Genomic DNA, 24,300 nt, shown 5'->3' on the forward strand with positions numbered 1-24,300 from the left:
AATACACACTGTGTTATGGTTGTAAATAGTCATCTTGCAGTACATAGCCCACCAGAGTCAATTTCTGTTCCCTACTTGTAACCTAGCACCCACTGATGAACCTCTATCACCAAAGGTGTTCTCCAAGTTTTAAAATCTTTCTGTAGAATTTGTTTAAGTAAAAGAAAAAAAACCAAAACCCAAAAACCAAACAAAAAACCCCAACGATAATAAAAACCACTTTTTTTCCTCCACGTGATTCTAGATCTATTGATATTTAGAAAAGAAGACAGGTTCAGGTACAAGTCTAGATTTGTTCTCTATTTACAAAGTCAGCAAATAAAAAGTTGCAACAGTAATAAAATTACTACAAATACTAATTCACTACAAATATTAATATACTACCATAAATACTAATACTATACTAAAATGTTAATACAGCACTACAAATAAATACTAACACAACACTATAAACAAATACTAATACAATACTACAAATACTAATACAACTATAAATACTAATACAATGCTACAATTATTAATGCAATACTACAGTCACTACAGTAGAAGATTTCAACGGGAACATAATTGAGTCCCCTCTCTCCCCTGCCTTAAATGAGGATAGAGCAATAATTTAGCCATATGCAGACCAGAAAGTGACATCACTGGGGAATGTCTGCCAACACCTTTGCTTTGTGTGTCCCATTGTTCTAGAAAGGATCACATTGCATTAACCTTGACTATTTTTCTTCACCACACAAGATCTCATAGGTGCTACACGACACTCCTTGACTCAGAGTCTAATGTATAGAGTATTGTGACTCTCAGTTTTTTTACTGCACATACAAAATTTTTGCTTTTACAAAAACTGAATTATACATTTCTTATAGGAAACAAAAAACTTGGGAGGTAGTGAGGTGGCTTGGGGCATTAAGAATAGAGGATCTGGGCTCAGTTCCTAGCACACATATCAGCCCCCCTACAGTCCCAGGGCCTCCAACGCCCTCTTTGGTCTCTGTAGACATGAGGCTCACAGATACAGTCAGTCATACGTGAAGGCAGATAATCCCCAAACAGAAAAATAAATAAAAATTCAAAAACTTCTTAAAGAACAAAGAAAGACCTTCAAATATTTTCCTCTTGTCATTCCTCAGGATATAAGCATCAGATTCATTTATCTTTTTTTTTTTTAGATGTTAAAATTCTAAATTTTGGAAACTCCTATTTTTGCTGCTGACTTGAATTGCACATCAAAAAAAAAAAATCATCACATGAGATTTGGCTTGGAATTACATCAGAATTTTCCAAAATTTCTCAAATGGTCCTAAACACATTTCTGGCATTCTATGTGCTACGTATTTATATGAAACAGTATTAAATTTCACTTGCTTTCTTAAGTTGAATAGAGGAGCATTCAGGGGTACTTGTTTGTTTGTTTGTTTGTTTTTAAGGGAAACAGGAACGCTGGGCTGGAAAGATAGAGTTCTTTCTTGTTGCCCGGGTGCCAGGATCCTCACCCAGGATCCAGGTTCCTCACCTAGGGATTTCAGTCTCATGAGGATAAATTACCCTGACCTCCCTGTAGCTCCTCCTTTGATGTTGTTTATGTTTCTATTCATTTTTGGCAGAGTTTATTCCCTTCTCCTGCCCACAAGCATAAACACTCTCTACATTCCCTTTTGTACGTAATCACACGTGTGCACAAATATCCTGCAGCCCGTGTGAGCGCTCATGGCAACGGGGCCCACAACACAACCTTCATGCCCGCCAGAGCTGAGCGGTAAACAGTCTGCACCGGAGCTGCCCACTGAGGCACCGGCAGCAGGGCCGCCCTCTGGTCACCTGCTCGGCCTGGCAGTGTCTTCCTGCAGTGTTTTGGGATCTGATGCACCAGAGGTATTAATTTACAGATGATTTTTTTTTCTGTCCATGGGTGGCGTGCTGCTTAGGGTATCCATCTCCCTCTCTCGTCTCAACCTTAGGTTTCAACAACGACCTGTTGGGCAACTTGAATTGGCTGTGGATCTTTCTGCAGCTGGGCTGTCCGGGTTGCGCCTGCTAGGCTCTTCCTCCTAAGATAGGCACCACTCTCCCCAAAAGCGCACGCACTGAAGCGAGGTGAGCTCCTGCTCTCTGCCTGCCTCTGGCAGATTCTTCTGAAGTGCTTCCCACACACCTTCTTCCGCACTTGGGTCACAGCTGGTTTCTTAAAAACCGCCCAGTAAGACCCTCGGAAACCGAAGCCGTTCCTGGCTTCCCCACCTGCTGCTCAGCCCCCAAAGGTTGCTTGAGTCCGATTAGCCAGCTGCCTCTGCCACCTGCAGCCCCACTGATGAAGGCCTGGCCCACTCCTCTCCCCATGTCCTGCCCTGCTCGCCAACTCCCAGCCGCTTTCTCCATCCAACGTCTCCACCCAAGGCAAGCTCGGGCCAAGCCGGGCCGGAGCTGAACCAACAGATTCAGAAATTTCTTATCAAACGGGCCAGCAGAGCAGGAAGATAAGAACAGAGCCACAAGGGGACCCAATGGGACTTTGGAGCCACGAAACCTTCTGGGTCCCTTCAGTACTGTTTCCTCCCCATTGAATGCTATGAGTTTCTTTTTCTCCAAAGGTGAAAATATTACAGTTGAATTTTCATTTCTTGTTTAACTTGTGATTTTTTTTAAAAGGTAAAAGAGCCCTGCAGATTTAACTAAGGATAAAAATAGCTATGCTCTCTTCAAGTCATTAAGTGAACATAACGGGCCCTTTGTGATCTCGGGCTATCTGGAAGCTGGCATCTGTCACCACCCTCTGTCCTCATCCAGAGGCGAGGCAGTCAGAACAAGGATTCAGTGCTTAATGGAACCTTGAGACTAAGTGCTCCCGCGTGCTCTCAATCAAACCAGCCACTCTCCACGGCTGTCACCAAGTGGCTCCACAGCCCTCCGCCCACCACTGCCTCTAGCATAACCAGGTCGGAGGCGGTGCCAGCAGAGTCTTGAAGGGCCGAGTGTGCCGTGTGCCCTGTTTGCGCTGGCTGCGTACCCCTGAGCATTCCGCCCCGTCCACCCGCGCCTCCCTGGGCCTGCTGCCCTGTCTGCGCACCCAGGCACCCACCTGGCTTTGCTGTGTCCGTTCCAGCACTCCTCGTCGTTGGAGGTTCCTGCTGTCACACGCTCATCCTTGCAGATGGTGTAGGGCAATGCAGACCAGACCTTTTTAGAGAGCTTCAGTTTCTCTTTTATGTCTGTGACCTGATCAAGAAACCAAGAAAGACGGTGAGGAGTCTCATCGGGCTTTGCTTGCCTCTCTATGTAAGGATGTGACAAACTGAAGGTGAGAGAGAGAGAGAGAGAGAGACTGTGGCCCCTAAGCACAAACTACCGCTTTTAACAGAGAATGAAACCGCGCTCTAGGACCCACTGCCAGTAAGCCTTCCGCCCCCACTTCCCTCTTGTCCCTCCCGGAGAACACTCAGGCTGCCGGGTTCCCGTTAGACCTCTTCTCTGTCCTGTCCTTTGAATTAAAGCCCAAGGAAGTGTCTCTCCTGCTTTGGGGCCACTCTACTGCAGAGAGCACCTGTTGCAAACGCCCTAAATACAAGCTTTAGATTGTGCTTCCTGGATGTTGAATGCCCCAAAACAACGCACCAAGAGACAAAACATGTTTCCCAATGCACTACCTGTGTCTGCAAACGTCAATATTGTTGTGAGCTGAGCTGCTGATGACTGAGGGGGCAAAACCCTGCCAGGAAACTTGGTAAGGTAGAGTGGGTTGAGACCCGAATCTCGGGTCTGTCTCCACAGGTGGGCACACACCCAAGACTTAAGCGCCACCCCTCCCCTGGCTCCCTGCCAAATTCCTAGCCTGGAACACTCCCTGCCACACTCCCTGCCACACTCCCTACATAAAGAAACGTGACCTGTGGTCACGTAGGCTCAGAACAGAGTTCTCCATGCGAATGAGGTATCTAGAGGCCCTGAGAACTTAGCCAGTAAGTTTCCCTTCCCAGACATTCCTCCCTGCAAAAGGTCTCGGGTCCATGCTGAGAAGTGGGTATCTATTTTCTACCATGAACGGTCAACAGTCTAGAACCATGGACTGTTTCTTTCTTCAAGATCTGCTGTGGAGAGGCACGATATTTGACTATCCAGCCAAGGCTAAATTCTCCTGTTGTTCCCAGTCACAACTGCCACCAAGCTAAGGACAATCAATGAGGAGACCAGCCAGAGCTCCTGGCCCCTCCCCACCTCCCAGTCAGATGTCCTTCTCAGCCTGCGGGTCCCCTGACTCTGTTCTGGGCTCCTCTGTGACCGGCAGCGGCACTGCCTGGATGTCCAAGAGTCTGATAACCCCAAGGCCCTGGCATCCTCACAGATCCAGGGACCCCCAACCAGCTCCATCGATCCCACATTTCAGATTTCGCTTTCCCACCCCAGAGCCGTGTCTCCGTGCTCCCTTACAGGCTAGCACCTGCCCGGGGCTTCCCTAGTGGCTGTGCCCTGAGGCAGAACATGGGCCATCAATGACCTCTGCTATGTCACATGGAATGCATTTGGGTGGTGAGCGGTAAACTCAAACTCAGTCCACCACAAAATCTCTAGTACCAAAAGATGAAGCCAATTTAACCATGAGCAACCAGTGTAGCTCTAGGGGCTACAGGCACCGAGCACCTCAGTACTCAGTACTCAGTGCTCAGTGCCGGTGTCAGAGGTTTGTTTTTTATTTTTTTTTGTTTTTTTGTTTTTGTTTTTTGTTTTTGTTTTTTTGTTTTTTCCCCAACCTTAGCCCTGACCTATCTGTGAGAAAGGGAGGGATAAGGATCTGATGTCATTTTGGCTCCATCATGAACATTGGGTTCATTATTTGATGCAGTGCCCCGAAGGCCCAGCCATTCTTAACCAACACCGAGAAAATGCATTGATGGATAAAACACATCAGCTACAGGCTGCACTGGGTCTTCACAAGTCCTGACCCAAAGCACCCTAGAATGTGTCATGATTTTGAGGCGAGGTCCTCACAGTGGTAAGGAAAAAGAGTTAGTTGAAATAGACTGCGTCAGGAGGGCTGGGTGAAGGCGGAGCCCAGAGAGGGAGAGGGAAGGCGAGGCGCAGGAGGAGATGGCCGCAGAAGAGTCCAGAAGCCATACTTTCCTAGAGCCGCAGGAGGACTGGATGAGCACACGCTGGGGTGTCAACTTCTTGTTTTTCTGGCTCCCAGTTAGACTCAGAGCAGTGCTGTGAGCATCTAAGAGTCCTTATGTAACTCGAGGACCTCCTCACGATTAGCAGCAGCTTCTTTACCCTGTTCCATTCCTATGCTTGCTGCTCCTAAGCAGCGATAGGGTTGGAAGCCATCTCATCCTCAGGGTTCGAAAAGGATGGAGTGACCATTCATCCTGGTTTGCAACTTGGGGCACTCAGGATGCCAAACCTTAGGAAAAGCCCCCGATAAAGCCCAAGGTGCGTTTGTGGCATGTCTTCACAACTGTGCTTGCTAAATGTTCACCGAGATACAAGTTTTAATCATCCCATGATTTCATAGGCAATATTACAAACACTACACACCTGGGGGGTCACAGTAAAGGCTGCTGTGGCGCATGGGGCTGTCCCTGGCTCTGTGAGATGAAGATGGGGTGTGGGGCTTCCCTGATTTGCTCCTGCGCCACATTTTACAACCAGGGCATGTTCTCTCTGGCATTTTGGTAGCTGAACGGTTTCATTGTGCAATTCAAGGAGATAACGGCAGAGGAGCAGCGAGACATGTAAATGGTGTTTTAGCATTCTGCACGAGCACGGGGTGATTCACCCGCAGCCTGCAAAGTCGAGGCACACAGCTGAACAAACGGACGCTATTAGCCACCGGGAAAGGACACGCCTGCGATGGGAAAGACTACACCTGCGATTTTAAAGGAGCAGGAACGACGGGAGTTCATTCCCAATCTCAGGGAGGTTTTTCAGTTTTCAGTTGTGTAAAAGACTTGTCTAATCCTACTTGCTGCTTCGCTCTCTGAATATCACGCGTCACTGCTCTGCAAGAGCTCGGAGCTGTCTGCCTTGTTTTCTTGGAACTTAAGAGTGAGATAGGCTTTATGTCACAAGTATTCCAGAACAAATGCATTATGGATGGTCACACCAGTCTGACTCATTCCACGACACAAGCTTGATGCAGACAGAGGCCTGTGGTCATTATAGCAGCCCCCTGTCTTTCTCTGCATCCCAGACGAGCATCCTCACAACACTCATAAGGACCAGAGACCCAGCATCACAGGACAACTGCTGTCGTGACAGGATGATTGCCTTGGCCTATTTTTATTGTCATTCTGAAGAATCAACGAGTCGTTCTGTAGGAACTTGGTCCAAATATCCACAACTGGAGTTCACAGAGAAAACCCAGCCTTCTTTTGGTACTTATCTGGAGTTTGTTTTTGACACTTTGAACTCTTGCCTTTCTAGAGCTGTATCTCTTAGTTTAAGGCTCATGAAAATGTCCACAGAAATCTGATCCCATGGGAAGATGGTGGAGTTGTTCCTCCATCCACCCTAATGGGACTCAGGAACTCATAGCACGGGGAGCAAGGGCCACAAGGCAGAAGAGCCGGGAAAGCCAGAGACTTGCAAAGTCAAGGGATAGCTGGGAAGAACATCCAGGCCCGTTCGTTTGATGAAATGAATCTCGCTTAGGAAATAAGCTCACCCGGATGTTTAACTGGAATCTCCTGAAATTTCTGACTTAACTTCCAATTTACAGCAGGCGCCGGGGCAGAAGAAGAAACTGAACCGGAGCATAAATAAATGATCAGACACATCTGGTGAATGAGACATTACATAAGACAACTGGTCTCAACTCCTCAAAAGAGCACGAGTAAATAAATAAATCAATAAAGGCAGGAAGACTGTTCTAGATGAAAAGAAACTCCACGAAACATCCCAACCAAATGTCACATGGAAGACCTTGCCTGGTCTTAGAACTGGAGGCAGGTATCCAGCTATAAGAGAGTGTTGAGATAATGGGGCAGTTTTGAATATAGGAGAGATACAAGTTGAGAATACTGAATTACTGCTAATTTTCTCAAGTGCAGTAATGATCATGAGGCTGTAAGGGAATCTCGTTTAAGAGACTCACGCTGAGATATTTGGGGATAAAATGTCCTTATGACTTTTATTTATTTGAAAAGAGCAAAGCCAAAGCCCTCAGTCACAATTGAACCCATTAGGGGAGAATGCTAACGTTGGTTTTCTTTGTAGCCATTTCTGAAGTGGTTGAAAAAGTAAAGGCGATGATACACTGGGGAGAGTGAAGTCATCTTTTCGGGAGTGCAGCTGTTACCTAGAAGTCACCGACTCAGTGTGTGACAAGAGCTCTCATGCCTCCGCTAAGTCTCTCCAACCATGCTGCACAACTTCATCCTCCTAAACTATTGTTGCCACACCCGGGACACAACAGGGACACAGAGGCCTTGAGCAGCTAAAGCTATCTTGTCATGTATTTATTAGGCGGTAGAGATGTGACATAGTTTCACGAGTAAACTTCAGAATAGTTGCTCTTAACTACCTTCCTTACAGGCATCACTGCTGACAGTCCTGACCTCCAAGCCTCTGGCACTGGTGCCGAGAGACTCCTGTGTGTATCTCTGTCGATGCAGGAGTGATATTACAGTGTGCCATTAGATACTGGATACTACAGTGTACCATTAGATGCTGGACACTACAATGTACCATTAGATACTGAATATTACAGTGTGTCATTAGATACTGGACATTATAGTGTGTCATTAGATACTGGACATTACAGTGTCCCATTAGATACTGGACATTATGACAGTGTGACATTAGATATTGGACATTAAGTGTGTCATTAGATACTGGATATTATAGTGTATCACTAGATACTGGACATTACAATGTGTCATTAGATACTGATTATTATAGTGTATCATTACATATAGGATATTACAGTGTGTCATTAGATACTGGATATTACAGTGTATCATTAGATACTGGACATTACAGTGTGTCATTAGATAATGGACATTATAGTGTATCATTAGATACTGGACATTACAGTGTACCATTAGATAATGGATATTACAGTGTATCATTAGATACTGGACATTATAGTGTGTCATTAGATTCTGGACATTACAGTGTATTATTATATACTGGACATTACAGTGTACCATTATATACTAGACATTACAGTGTGTCATTAGATACTGGATATTATAGTGTACCATTATATACTGGACATTACAGTGTGTCATTAGATACTGGACATTATAGTGTACCATTATATACTGGACATTACAGTGTACCATTATATACTAGACATTACAGTGTGTCATTAGATACTGGACATTATAGTGTACCATTAGATACTGGATATTACAGTGTGTCATTAGATACTGGACATTATAGTGTGTCATTAGATACTGGACATTACAGTGTACAATTAGATACTGGGCATTACAGTGTACCATTAGATATTAAATATTACAGTGTGTCATTAGATACTGAATATTACAGTGTGTCATTAGATTCTGGACATTACAGTGTGTCATTAGATACTGGACATTACAGTGTACCATTAGATACTGGACATTACAGTGTGTCATTAGATACTGGACATTACAGTGTGTCATTAGATACTGGACATTACAGTGTGTCATTAGATACTGGACATTATAGTGTACCATTAGATACTGGATATTACAGTGTACCATTAGATAATGGATATTACAGTGTACCATTAGATACTGGACATTACAGTGTGTCATTAGATTCTGGACATTACAGTGTGTCATTAGATTCTGGACATTACAGTGTGTCATTGGATACTGGATATTACAGTGTGTCATTAGATACTGGACATTACAGTGTGTCATTGGATACTGGATATTACAGTGTGTCATTAGATACTGGACATTACAGTGTACCATTAGATACTGGATAATGGGAGGCATCTTGCCTTATGTAAGATGGACCAGCCCAGTGTGATATGGAATCATCCTACTCAGAAAAGCATGCAGTTTAAAACTTACCAATTCAATGCATAATCAGGTATACATAACTGGCATCATAGAAAGCGAGCCCATGGATAAAGGAGCTCTATTTCTCTTCTTATGTTTGAATGTCTATTCTGTAGCTATGGGTGTTTTGTCTGCATGTATTTCTGTGTATCCCATGCATTCTTACTGCCCATAGAGGTCAGAAGAGAAGGTAAGATGCCCTGGGACTGGAGGTTTAGAATGTTGTGAGCCACCACGTGGGTGCTGGGAATTGAGCTGGGTCCCCTGGAAGAGCAGCCAGTGCTCTTAACTGCTGAGTCATCTCTCCAGCCCTCTTCTCAATAGCTTAACTTTCAAACGTGCCACCTAGTCGTATATATTTGTGGGATGCCGTGGGATGTTTCAATGTAGGCTTGCATGTCTCCTGCTCAAATCAGGGTCAGCCTATCTCTTCAAACACTTGTCATTTCTGTGTGGTGACTGCAGACATGCTTGCTTCCCGGGACATGCTCTCCCTGTCTCTGTAACACATGAAGTAAAAAATGATAACAATTCTTTGTAACTTCTCATCCTCAGAAGTTTTTTTTGCACAGACATACAGCATATAATACTGTATACAGTAGAGGCATTATGTAACTTAGGCATAAACGACTGCAAGTACCCAATGTGTCTATGATCCTGAATATGTTGCTGATGGAAGTACAAGACCAAAAAAATAGAGAGACTGTCTGCCTATAACTCAGGGGCTCACATGACTTACTTGATATTGGTGATTTGGCAAGCAAAAAAAAAAAAATATCAGTAACGTTTAGTGACTTCAGTTTAATGAGACAGGAAGTCGAAGACAATTTCCTTCCACTGTTGGTGGAGTAAGGAAAAGAAAAAAGAGAAAAAACCCTGCTTTTGCTGCCTGCATCCATTCCCTCATCAAGTGTTTAGCCTCTGTGTAGGTCAGAGTTCAGGCCAGGATGAGGATATAAAGATGGCTCTTGCATCACGGCTGCCCTCGGACAACCTGCAGCAGCTCTGTTTGGTGGGTGTGGGTGGATCTGCCACCGACACAGTCCTGGGAAAATGGGAGGCTGTGAGAGTCTAGATACCAATTTGTCTGGCAGCCTTTCTGGGGAATACTATATTCCCTCCTAAGCAAGAAAGGCTTTGCTGATATTTTCTCTCTGTGACTGTTGAATTCCACCATGGGAACAATTAGGAAGCAGGATAATTAGTAATTCTATCCAGAGGGCTTAAAACTAAAAACACAACACGTCCTCTCGGTTTTCATCCCCACGGTGATGATTTTACCCGTGCAGAATGGCTGCTCGCAGTGTCTGCTCTGGACTTCAACGATGCTTGCCAAAGAGCCGCTGGATATTCATGGCTCCCAGGGAGCATGTGCTCTGCAAACCAAGACTCAGCAAACAGCACTTAGTGTGCATCGGGTGCTTAATAAATATTTGTTGAGTGAACATATACAGCAACAGCATTGCCAATTATCTGCTAAGGGGAGTAAGATTTAAAAAAGAAAAAACAAAAACATCGATTATCTGTCAGCTGCTGCCATCCGGACTTTTCTTCGGAGAGTCAGAAAGCTGTGCGCAAATTCGGTCAGGTCTTTACTGACAGAGCAGGAAGGGGTCTCAAATGATCCTTCAACCCTCTAAGCAGGATTACAAGAAGTCGCTGTAGATGTCACTGCTGGTGTGACTTATGTATGGTCTGGGAGGAGAGTCACAGGGACCTTAAAGGTAATCCAGGCTTGTGGATAAATCATGAGGATTTAAGTAAAAACAGAACCACTTCCATCTTAAGTCGTCTTTAGAATCCTGCACAGCCCTTGCGATAGCTTCTTTTTGGCTTTGTAAGCAAGACGTTGGCCGTGTGCTTACTGGGGTTGCCTTTCAGCTTGGTAACCATTGGTCTCCAGTGAGGATTACTTGACGACTTGAGACTTTGTTCTTCTTGAAGAGATTTGCCCATGGCTGGCTGTCCACTCACCGAGACTCTTAAATCCGGTTACCTGGAACCCCTTCCTTCATCTGCTGCCCTACATCGGTCGCCCCTGGAGGTAGGCATCGGTCGCCCCCGGACCGGGATCTGGTCTCTTAGCTACCTGTTGTGGGCAGCTGGCCTCGTGCCCTGTTTACTTATGACTTAGGAAGGATTTCAGTGTGCTTACTTCATCTGTATAAAAACATAATGCAATCAGATGTAAATAATATATACCATATCTTTAGAAAAAATAGGTGATTAATATTTAAAGGGCTATACACTAAATAATATATAATGAGGGGGAAAACAATGTAAATATTTTATAGGCTGAAGGTCACTTGTTAGCTCTGGAAAACAGTCTGTTTAAAGAAACAAAGCAGTCTGGCCAGTCCTCTACTTGGGTAAATTCAGAGAAAGTTAGTATATTTAAGCTGTACATCTTAGGGATTTACTAATCTAGTTTTGGAGTAGCCACCTTGTCTGGATTTGCTTTCAGAAAAGAGTCTTTCAGTCCCGATTTCTCTACTGACTGAGAAGTCTGCTTTAAGAAGCACCTCGTGTTTGCCTTTCCGTGTCGGAACAAGTCCTGCGAGCCTGCTGGCGGCTTCCCCATCCACCTGGAAACACGAGAATCTAGCGTGTTTCCGTTTCCTAAATTACAGAGAGACACTAATTTTTCCAACATGGCTAAGTATCTATGAGTAATAAGGTAATTTCGGGGGGGGGAGGGAGGGACTCAGTGATGCTGGGGGTGGGGGGCGTAGCAAGCTCAGCCTTCTCTATGTCCCAAGCTCAAGTTCCTGTCTTCTAGTCATGACCTTTAACATCTTACTCCCAGCTTGCCATTTTCAACTTTAAATTTCTTTTTTTTGGATAGTACGCAACTCTTTCGACAATGCTTTCGGAGACTCAGAGGATCTCTGTCTGTTCTATAATGTTTAAGTTTTATAACAAACCCGCTGTGAGAAATTGTGCATACCACGTTTCTTTCCAGGAAACTTGCAAATAAGTCTTGGGGGTGATGGCAGGGACTCAGTTGAATCCAGCCTGTGAGCCGAAAGCAGACTTTGTCCACATGACACACCCAGCATTCCAATGTGCCCCCAAGTCACAATGCAACTTAAAAACAGCCCCGCACTCTGGTCCTCACCACGCACTCCCGGGGAACCGGCAACAGTGTCTAGTCTATTGCCATGTGACATATTTTCTCTCCTGTGGTGTGGCACTTGTAGCACTGCTCCCTAAGGAGACACACACTTGTGCATTTTGTAGAGAAAAAATAGGAAGGATAAAAACCCAGGAGGAGTTGAGCAAAGCTGTGATGGTTAAAAAAGACAATGCTCAGTTCTGTTGAGCTTCTCGGGGCGATTGGGAATTGGATGAAAACTTTAAAGAGTGAATTATCCCCTCTGGCTTCTGGTTTGGAGTTTCTTAGCTGAACGATCACTCTCTACAAAGGGCGTGACCCCAAGAAGGCAGATAGGATCATCATCAGGCAAAACAATGGTCCCCAAAGTGAATTAAATATTGGCAACATCAGAGCTACCTTCCTACACTGTTCAGGTAATTCTTTTTCCTTCCTTCCTTCTTTCTTTCTTTCTTTCTTTCTTTCTTTCTTTCTTTCTTTCTTTCTTTCTTTCTTTCTTTCTTTCTTTCTTTCTTTCTCTCTTTCTTTCTTTCTTTCTTTTTTTTGTGGATTAAATAGAAAAGGCAGCCAATGTTCACATTTTATGTTTGTACCTAATGTTTTAATTGTGCCTTGCTGCCTGTGAACTCATCATGTTCCAGGCAAGAAAGGAGAGAGAGAGAGAGAGAGAGAGAGAGAGAGAGAGAGAGAGAGAGAGCCACATGTCCTTGAGAAAAGGCACAACTGGACATTGAGCTAACACCAACTAAATTCAACAGTCAAGAGAAAAGGGAAATCATTTAATTTCCAGAAATTCACGTGAAATCAAAGTATCACTTCGCCCGGTAGCATCTTAATTACAACGTCATTTGCTTCTGACGACCGGAAATCAAGAATGACTTCAAGGAGAAGTTTAATTATTGGATTGTCAAATTTCAAAGCAGAGCTCCTCTGTGCCAAAGGTTCTAGAAGATTCAAAATTTAAGATTTGTCTACACTCCTTTTAAATGCTCACTATGACACACACTGGTGTCTGGAGAAGGAAGACTGGTTTATGGGCTGAAGCTCTTCTCTTCCCTTAGGATAGCCTGGCCACAGACAAGGGGTGAGTCCCTCCTCTTCTTCCTGACACTAACACCCGAGGCCCCAGCTCTATTCTCTTCCTGCACATTCACGATCCGATCCGTGCCTGGTTTGTTTTCTCCCAGACGCACTCCCTTCTGATCCGTGTCTCACCGCAGGTCTGAGTGGCCTTCTGACTCTTACTCTCTTTTTTGGACAACAGGTCTGTCCTTGGCTAGCTCTGGCCTCGCTCATTTTGTTGACGTGATTTTGGCTGAGAAGACACAGACATCTCCAAGGAGCTGCCGTGATCTGTGAATTGTGACAAGAGCAGATTCTAAATTAGGTTATTAGAGATGCGGTCTTCATCACGTAGGACAGGGCGATCTCAGGTGCAGTCTCACACAAAGAGAATGAATTCAATATTTTATCCGTTTTCTGAGGCACGCGAATCAGGTTAGTATTTAAACCTGCGCTCTGCCCCCTCCAACACTGCTGTAATCACGGAATGGCAATCTTGGGAGGGTCTGTGGTTCACAGAATGGGTTTCTCTATTTCCTATTGCAGGCCACGGGGTCATAGTCGTGGAGTGGCACGTCGAATAAGATCAATCCAGGGATTAATTAGGAAACTAATGATTTTGTCAATGTAGAAAAAGCTTGAAAGTTTTGAGCGTCTAGTTTTGCTGAAAATTTTTCTTTGCCAACTAGTTTTTCCCCCTGTGCAGCTCCTTCAGAGAGACTTTGGTGACATCCAGGAAATTGAAACAGAGGCCCAATTTCTACTTCTGTATGTGACAGACATAAAAATGATTCTGCTAAGCGCATAACCTCCTGAAGTTACTCTTAAAATATTGAAATTTCATCTTCAGGAAATGAAACCCAGGATATCACATGCTAATTAAAAAAGGAGGAAGGCTGTGGGAGACGGTTCCGCTGGCGTCTGAAGCAAGGCGGCCTGGGTTTGCCTCCTGGAATCTAAGTGAGAACCGTGGCAGATACGGTGGCACCTTTGGGACCTCAGTGCCAGGGAGGTAGAGGCAGGCGGATCCGGGGTGTGCTGCTCTGTATGTCTATCCTAGGAGGAGAGTTCTAAGCCAGTGGGGACACTCTGTGTCGCAGGAGGAGCGTGGCATTCCTGGGGTGACATCTGCAGTTACCCTCTATCCTCCAAATGCACCAGCTCTATGTGCACCTGCATACACGTTAAGTTTACACACATGTGCACCCATGTACACATAAATGCACACACATGGCTGCCCTCTAGTCTCCATACATACACCTACATACGCATATACACACATACACACACATACATACACACATACACACACACATACACACATACACACACATACACACATACACACACATACACACACACATACATACACACATACACACACACACACACACACACACACACATACAGGTAGGGACAGGACAAGAGGTATTTATTTTACTTCACATCTGAGTACCTCTCAGAATTTGTCATTTAGTTCTACATAACTGAAGCTTTCTTTATTCTGCCACAAGACATCTGAGCAGTAGGCGTGTGATCAGGCTTACTTCTCTGAAGTGGCAACAGGCGCCTGGAACCAACAGGAAGCAAGAAACATCTTTTGGCTCAACCGAGCATGGTGGAGAGGGCACGGCCTTCTTCACTAAGATCTTCTAAACCTGGTTCCACCCAACCGCGGGAGCTCACAAAGAAGAAAGCTCAGGGGAAGGCCTGGCCTTCTTCACTAAGATCTTCTAAACCTGGTTCCACCCAACCGCGGGAGCTCACAAAGATGAACGCTCAGGGGAAGGCCGTTTAGAGGCGGTGCTGAAGAGTATTCCAGGGCGCATGGGTGCAAATCAGGTTTATCTATATTCTAAAGCCACTTAGGGTAGACGAAGGTTGTCTTAAATCTTTCATGGAATAGGCAATAAAAGGAGTGTAAATCTCTTTTGGGTGCATGGGATTTGATTTATTCCTAACTGTGTAGACTGGTACGGTGTACAGCATAATAAGTGAAACTTTTGTATCAATTCTTTCATATCTGTGATACAATGGAAGGGTTTTCTTTTCTGGTTGAGCTAGGAGTTGGTTCAAGTTTAATTATCAGTGGCCTGGGCTTAATGGAATTCTGAAAACAGTAGAATCACATTATACACACACACACATACACACACACACATATGCACTTTTGGAAGGAGCATCTTTCTTGTGGTGTCTATGAGTGATCACTTCAGATACATGCACACACACACACACACACACACACACACACACACACACACACACACAAGTGTTTTGAGTCCCTGAGCATGCAGAAACAGGCGAGTCACAGACCAGCCTTCGATCCACTCAGTGCTCCATGCAGCACATGCATGTATGAAGAACACATGCCTCTGTGTTTAGGCATGGACCCTGTGAGAAGACCTGGCACTTATAAAGGAGGAGTGGGAGGAGGTGGCAGTTGAACTGGATCTTGAGGGACCAGCGGGTATCTGCTGGCAGAAGGTTTGAAAAGATTTGTCTGTGATGGGACCCTGGGGCTGAGAGAGTTCATAGATGTGAAGTGTCTCCTACACGGAAGAAAAACCACGGAGGTGTGCGAGCTTCTCTGTGACTTTGGCAAAGTTGCCTAATCTCACTAGGAATCAGTTTCCAAATGGAAGAGAGTTCCTCCCTTCTGGAAACACACCCCACTTAGGGATTTAAATTTAACAAGTGACTATATTGTTGGGGCACTTGGGACTGGAAGTTCTTTACGAGGAGACACATCACCACAGGGACAGATGGCATAGGGTGACTCAACTGCACTCTTTCTTGGAAATCAAGCTTTTACCCCTGTGAGGTAAATTACCTGTTCCTGGGAGCCATCTGGTATCTTAAAGATCCAATTTACCCCATGGGGCACCAACCAGGGTGCGCAGTCTATGCCTCGTGTGATTAGATCCAAGAGGCAGAAGAGCACTTGACTTTCACCTTTACATTATGAGCAGGCAAAGGCGCTAAAGACAGACGCCGTGGGGACATTTTGTCTCCTACCAGGTACAGAGATGTAGGCAATCCATCTACATCTCCGGCGTGAGAAAAAAACTACCCTGAAAACTGGATAAACAACTATTCTAAACAAGGAGTATTCAGATATTTAAGATATTGATGTTCACTAGAAATACAAAGCCAACTATGGTGTCACATACATATGTGACTTATAAATTTCCAGCTGATAAAATAACAAAGCAAATTGAAACTAATTTTAAGAATCTGTCTGGAAGCAGTGGTGGCTCATGCCTGTAATCCCAGCACTTGGGAGGCAGAGGCAGGCAGATTTCTGAGTTCAAGGCCAGCTTGGTCTACAGAGTGAGATCCAGGACAGCCAGGGCTACACAGAGAAACCCTGTCTTGAAAAATAAAATCTGTCTGGAGACAGGCATGTTGGTGTGTGCCTTTAGTCTTGGCACCTGGAAAGCGGAGGCAGTGGGCTCCCTGCGAGTTTGAGGCTAGCCTGCTCTCATAGGGCCAGCGAGGGCTACATAGTGATACCCTGCCTGAAAAAAGATAGATGATAGATAATATATTTGATTTAACTCAGCATACCTGAGATGTTAGGGCTTTATCATATAGCAATGGGACATGCTATGTTTTTTTTGGTACTGTCTTTGCAATCTGGTTTACACTATAAACTTTCAGTCAATTTCAATTTAGACTAAGACCTCCACAAGAGGCTGGTGGCTGCCATACTGGACAGTGCCCCTGGTCAGCTATCCAGAGCAAATCACAGAATTAAACCCGCGCTGCAGTAGGTGGCGTGTGTGATCCCGCCCACTTTCAGGATGTTTCTGTTTATATAAATGGGAACATCCTGGATTCAGACTTGTGACATCTGTCACTATTTTGCCTACAGACAGGATTTTTTTGGCTTACATTTATTTGTTTCTTATTAAAGTGTAACCATCATCTAGTAAAGGACATAAATCATAGTTTGATGAACTTCCAGCAAGATGTTCATGTGACAAACATATGAAAGTTTTCTTTAAAATAGATATTTAAAAATGTATTTTATTTGTAATTCTCTGCCTCTGTCCTGTGTCTCTGTCTGTCTCTGTCTGTCTCTGTCTGTCTCTCTCTCTGTTTAGAGGTGCCTGCAGAGGTCGGCAGGGAGCATCGGATGCTCTAGAACTGGAGTTACAGACGGCTGGGAGCTTCCTGAAGGCCTGAAACAGCAGCAAAGACTCATAATTGCTAAGCCATTTCTCCAGCCCCTGGGCATCTTATATAGGAAAATCTGATTAAAATTTTTTGTTCAATCTTCTTTTTGCTTTACAGTTCCACGGAGGAGCAGTTTGTCATCAAGTTGCTGTAGTTGGAGATCATGAGTACTTTTTGGACCAAGTGTATGCACAAATTTAAAGTAAAAAAAAGAAAAAAGAAAAACTTGATGTTGAGAGTTATGCAAAACAGCTTGACAATTCACCTTTTCCCCTCAAGCCAAGAGGACTTCTCTTGCAGGCTGTTTAAAAAAAAAAAACAAAAAAAAAAAAACCCAACAAACCCCAGACTGTGGCCACCAGATGGCAGTGTTGTTCAATCTTTACCCTCCTCCCCCTCCTCAACACTCCCCCCCCCCACCCCCAAACCTTGTCCCCAGGAATAAAACTGTAGATTGTTCCGCTGCGTATTAAACTGACAACCCTGTTATTTTAAACTTGAAACTGACAGGCTGTTATTTTAATGAGGTCTGCCAGAGCCAAGGTTAACCAAAGCTTTATTTCCCTACAAAATGTTAAGGCCACAGTTCTAAAAGGGGGCTGTGAAATTTTATGTTATTGATACTTGCTCTGACCGTACAAGTTCTAAGATATTTTTGACGAGGAAAGCTACGTGACGAATATAGACATATGTTTATATGGAGAGCCGAATCTGGCATTACAGCCAGCTCACATTTCTTCCAACAGGTCTTTTTACTCTAAGTTATATTCTTGCAGAGAAAAACGATTTTTTTGTACAGTTATCCATTTTGGTCTATTTTGAAGCCCAAGTGTATATTTTTAGCACTTTGACTTTCTAACTTAATGAGTCAAAGGGAAATTTGCAGCTTATTTCAATTTCATTAATATTCCAAATGAAATCAAGGGCGGTATTTGATTATTTCTGCGAAAGAGGCTTAGAGCCAGAGTACAAGAGAAAGCTGGAAGGTTCTCATATAATGGGTGCTTCTACAGTGCGTGATCGTTAATGGCACTATAATTTATTTCCTTTCCCTTGAAATGGCTTTTTAGGTTGATCAAGAAAGTATTTAAAATCAGTTGCTAACTGTGACACTATTAAAAACATTAGAAACTGCCTTTTCCCCAAGTGATTTTGCTAACATTTTAACACCATAACCTGCTTCAAAAAATAATTTTTAAATATTTAACCAGTCTTCTCATATGATTATGAGTGTAGGTCCCACACATGCTCCGCCCACTCCGCATTTACAGAATCTACTTGGAATGCATCTGGCCGTCACCGATCCTTCTTGCTGACCTGCCCACTAGGTAATGCTACAAGCTCCTGCAGATGTTTGACTTCTAAATCGAGCCTCAGATAAATGAGTTTCATGTGTTGCCAGTGCCAGTTGAATTCAACAAACACTTCCTGCAAATGTCCTCGGTTGGAGAAGCCGTGGCTGGTATTTATAAAAACCTGACTGTTCTTGGGGCCAACGGTTTAATTTGCAGGACCAAATGCTACAGTAAATGAGTGTGTTTGTTATTCAACACTGTTTAGAGTTTCAACGTGCTGGAGCTGACAAGATGGCCCAGCAGATACTGGTCCTTGCTGCCAGATGACGTAGCCTGGGTTTGATCCGTGGAGCCACATAAAGTCGGAGGGCAAGAATTGACTCACTAGAGTTGTTGTCTGATCCCCACATGCCAGCCTTACCCTTTGCAGTACATTCCCCATCAAACACCCATACCATCAAACACACACACACACACACACACACACACGCACGCGTGCACACACCAGGCCCGAAAGCTCTCAAGGTGGAGCCCGTGTCCCTGTCCAGGACTGTGTGCCCTCAGATGCGGGCCGAGTTCTCCTTCAGAACATGATGATCTTGCTGGGTCTCTCTGAGGTCCACAAGCAGTATCTGACTTGGATGCTGCTGTCATGGTGACAACAGCAATGATGGTCAGCACACCTGTCAGATCCCAGTAGGGATGCCACATGACTTCTGATGTGCACAGATCTATCTATGGTGACTCTGGTTTAGTGTCACGTCAGCATGCACTTGCTGTGTGGCAGGCACCTTGTTGAGCCACTCCCTCATATCTGTCAATCATCATGGTCCCAGAGGAACCACGAGGAATGGCATCACCCAGCCTTGGCCACATGGTACACATATCAGAGTTTGGATATGAGCAGGCATAGAGGTCCACAGTCTGTGTCTCATGTGGACTCCAGCAGCAGAACAGGGGGCTGCGGAGTGCTGGTGCATCCAGAGCTCTGGGACTTTAAAAGGGATGGAAAATACACTGCAGGTGAGGTGGGGGAGAGCTGGTGTTCTGGAAACCTTTGCACCTCCTTAAGTGATTAATCCAAGGTAATTCTCTGTATTTCCTCCCACACTTAGTCTAGAAGTTCCCAAACTAGTTGGTTTTTGGACTTTTTATAATACCAGGTAGATAGAGTTATTCATCATCTCTAACCACAGTCTTTGTTCGAAGGCTCCATACAAATAAAAGATCATGTGGCTTGAAGGCTAACAGCCCATTCTCCCCCAGAGGTAAAAAACCAGAAGGAACAAGTGCAATTCGCCCAGTCACTCTTCTTGTTTGCCTAACATTGGGTTATGATTGTACTTCAATTCATCTGTTTTTCCTTATTATGTATGTATGTATGTATGCATGTATGTATGCATGTATGTATGTATGCATGCATGTATGTATATATGTATGCATGTATGTATGTATGTATGTATGTATGTATCTATCTATCTATCTATCTATCTATCTATCATCTTATCTCTTGTATTCCTTCCATTTTCCAACATTTTTACTTTTGATCTGTTTGCCAATGTGAGATGGTCTCAAGTAGCCATGGCTGGCCTTGAACTCACAGAATAGCTGAGAACATCTTGAGCTCTCAGGACCCCTGGCTCCACCTTTCAGTTACCGAGACCATCATGCTTTGCTAAAGGTTTTTTCTTTGTTTTTTCTTTCTTTCTCTCTTTTTAAAAACTCTTATTATTATCTCTTAAACATCAGCAACCATAATAACTCTGTTTTCTCACTCTGCACTGAGAACATTGTCAATGCCTGCCAGGCCCTTACTGTAGCATCCCAAGATGGAAGTTCTGAAGGCCCCTCCTTGCTTTAAGATGGAAAATGTGTTCCCCTTCTGGATTTTTAATTCATAAAACAGCACAGACCAACTCCTCCCCAGGGCTTCCATGACAAAAGGCAAAAGCCCTCCCTCTGGGCTGGAGCGAGAGCTTGGAAACCCAGCTCCACATATTTAATGGACTGTAGCTAACAGAATCGCATTAGAATCCTCTCCCAGAGACGATTTCTCTTATGAAATGGAAAGTAGAAAAGAAAACAAAAGTTTCACCATCTTGCCCCAGGAACCCACAGGGACCGCTGGAGCTCTGCATTTCCCTACTACACTGTACTTGGGAATAAGGTCGCGGAGCCAGGCAGTAAATCTGATCCGGCCAAATCCTAAGCACTTGGAGAAATCACCTTTTCATTGCAGATAAGTGTAAAAACAGCATTGCAAGCACACTGGAATCCTAGAGATAAAGCACCAGAGGCTTGCTGCTAATAGATTTGGTGGCTAAGCTGTGGTGCTTTGAGACTAACCATCACCACTCCAGTACAAAACCTCAGCACAAGGGGCACAGAATGTAAATAATTAGAGTCATGGTTGAGTCTTCTTAGCCTCGATCTTGAGTTGTTTATCTGGTCCTTTCGGAAGAGTCATGAGTCACTCCTGATGATCAGGGGAGCACAGGACAGTAACTATTGAGCCTCGTGACAGTGGGGTGCAAACCTTGTGAGCAGGGACAGGCTCTAACCATGGGAACCCACAAGAGTTCCCAATTTGATGACTGTATCTTGGAAGGAAAGGAAAGCTAGCTTTTGGGGATAGTTTTCGTTTTCTCATCTTTTTCCAAATTATTTTCTATATGGCAAGCTGTCAGTAGTCTAACTCATAGCCATCAAAACAGAGATTCCTGCATTTGTAGCTTGAAGGCAGAACTAGTCATTTGTCATGGAAAGGCATGGGAAGGCTTGGTTTCTGGTTTTTCATCCATTAAAAAGTCATGAAAATTCCAAAGTGGTATTTAATTTTTAAAAGCAAACAAACAAACACCATTTTGTGATCAAATGGCTGGGACATGTTGGGCAAGAGCCTGTAATCTTAGTCCTGGAGGAGTGAGTACTTGTGGCTAGCCTGGTTTATATAGGAAGGTACTACCTCAAATCTAACAAGGAAAGGCTCAGCCCATGTTTGACACAGGTCCTTTTCTGTACAAGGTGGTGGTGGGGTCCTCAGGAGTTTCCTGAAGATAAACCCAAGTGGGTGTTACTCATGGGAAGTTCTTAGTGGGGCAACACCACCGAGTCCCCTCTCTCCACTGTATATGTGGCCAAGAAGAAAGTCTAAGCTTCAAGAGCTGAGTGGATGGTCGCAACTTGCTTTTGCTTTCCTTGCAGTGGTGTGTCAGTGTGTGTAGTCTGACTGTTCAAACAGTCTGTCAAGAACAGCCTTAAAATCGATTAAGAAGAAGATCTGGGTAGAGAAGACAGAGGACACTGGGAGACCACAGAAACTATGTAGTGATTTATCAAGCTAAGAAGCCTTTTCCAATCAAACGGCTAGGATGCAAGTGGCCCTGGGGTCCTGTGACCAAAGAGGAATCTTCATTTCCATCAAGTACCCTCAACACCCACATCAACTCTGATGTCCGGGGAAGGTGAGGATAGAGACGGGGAGACGGAGCAGGAGACAAGGTGATCTCTCAGGGCACATTCAGAAACCTCAGGTCTGTCTTCTTTAACTGAGTTATTAAACTTTCAAATGTAACATAGTTTCTTGCACCCTCCGTTTCATTTCTTCTATGACCTCAAGATGGTTCTCACGATGAGAGAGGCACACTGAGCTTTTAGTCTTTATTTTCTTCCTTTCACCGTTTTCGGTGTTCTTTTACTGCCATAACTTTGTGCATGATCTTTCCCCTTTAAGGGCAACAGGAGTGGCTGTACAGCTGTGTTCATGATTCTGTTAATTATCACCCATTGAGCATGATTTCTATGTGGGGCATTTCATCAGGCAGAGGAGCTGGAAAGATGAAAAACACATTCTGCCTTCCTTCGAGGGCCCTTTTCCTGTGCGGAGGTGTATACATCACAATTGTAGTGCAGTTAAGGTTGGTAAGAACTGGAGGGAAAAAGAAGTTCTTGGGGAGGGGTCACAGTGTTGCTACCGTTGTTGTTGCCGGTGGTGGTGTGTGCATGTGTGTATGGTGTGTGCGTGTATGCATGCGTGCATGCCTGTGTGTGTTTCCAGATAAAACAAATGATGTCTGCTTGAAGCCAGTTCAAATGAGAGAAAACAGGAAAAGATAAGGGTACTTTTTACAATAAGGCAGGGAGAACTCAGTGGGTTAAATCAGGGTCAACAAAAAGAGGTCCTTGGTAATATCTAAGAGTTTCCGCTACTTAATAAGCAAACCAATCAATTTCCAGAGAAGGAGTCAGAGGGAGAGTGGCATCCGCGATGTCTGGGCACATTCAGTTGGCCAAGAACTTGGTGTTGCCTTTAATTACAGGAGCATAGACATACATGTTTGCACTGTGCCTTCTCGGCCGTTAAGTACGTGCTCGTAGATCAGAAGCCGCAGGTGTCTGAGAGGTACAGAGAGGTGTCCCTAGTGCTGCTGAGGGTTTGCCGAGAGGTTCTTGCAGGGCTCTGTTTGAGCCGGGTCTTGGTAAATGGGCTGCTTTGTGTTGGGAAGATGGAGTGGAGATCATCTTGGGAGGGCCATTTTAGTTAACTCTTCAAGAGTAAGCTAGGAATATATGTGAAATGGTGAGTGGATGGGACACGGCCTTAGGGAGGCGAACTTCATACTCAGTGAATAGAGTCCTCATGGGCTTGGAAAGGATTTTGCAGTCACTGAAACGGAAGTGCCTAGGTTACAGAAGTAGGAGCTATTGCTGGAGAAGTGGGTGGATCCCAGTAGATCCCACAGGATTGGAAAACCTACAGTGAGCGTGAAGAGACTAGATCACCTGCAGGAAGCAGCAGCAAGACCTTTTTTTTTTTTTTTTTGGATATCCATGGAAGGTGACAGCTGCTCAGGTGAGGACAAGAGGAATAGGATGGTTCTGGGGGCGCCGCCCAGCTGAGCGGTGGCCTGGCTGCTGTGGACGGACAGATAGCTATGCGTGGAGCTGGTCACCCCGTCACAAGCTAGCTGGCAACTCTACAGCACACTTTCCTCGTCAGTTAGATGCAGCTTCTTACAACTGTTTGCCTTGCAAGACTCCCCGCTTGCTCAAACCTTTCCCCATGCTCCCGAGAAGTACTTTACTATGCTGAGAGGGATGACCGTCCGTCCTTCTTCCCTTTCCACATCCTCTTCATCCTTCCAGGCAGAGACTCTGCAGGCTGAGGGGAGCTGGGGAACAGGCTGGGCGGATATTTTTCATCTATCCTATATTCTACAATTCCTTGCACTCTTCTGGCTGCCAAGGATAAAGCAGAAGACTGAACAAGGGCAAGTCCTCCAATCACTACGTAGTGAAGGATGGCGTCGACCAATCTCCTTGTAGTGGAGGATAGCCTCAACCAATTACTATATAGTGGAGGATAACCTCGACCAATCACTATTTAATGAAGGACGGCCTTGACCAATCACCATGTAGTGGAGGATGGCCTCAGCCAATCACCATGTAGTGGAGAATGGCCCCGACCAATCACCATGTAATGGAGGATGGCCTCGAGCATGTGATGCTTATGCTTCTACCTCCCTAATGCTGGAATTTCAGGCACCATGCCGACTGTTTAGTCTATGGCTGAGCCACACCCAGTCCCATTCATAGTTCAAAGTTCAGATTGTTCAGTATTCATTCTCCAACTTGTATACTGTGTAAATAGCTGTTA

General features: G+C 44.7%; 1 protein-coding gene across 1 annotated transcript in view; it reads right to left on the reverse strand.

Moving 5' to 3' along the window:
- Positions 1 to 24,300, reverse strand: part of Gpc6 (glypican 6) — a 1,033,125-nt gene that overhangs the window by 26,108 nt on the left and 982,717 nt on the right. The window contains exon 7 of the mRNA XM_052190667.1: positions 3,080 to 3,216. Within this exon, the coding sequence (XP_052046627.1) occupies positions 3,080 to 3,216 (137 nt within the window). The remainder of the gene's footprint in view (positions 1 to 3,079; positions 3,217 to 24,300) is intronic.

Source organism: Apodemus sylvaticus, chromosome 8, assembly GCF_947179515.1.
Source record: "Apodemus sylvaticus chromosome 8, mApoSyl1.1, whole genome shotgun sequence".
NCBI lineage: Eukaryota > Metazoa > Chordata > Mammalia > Rodentia > Muridae > Apodemus > Apodemus sylvaticus.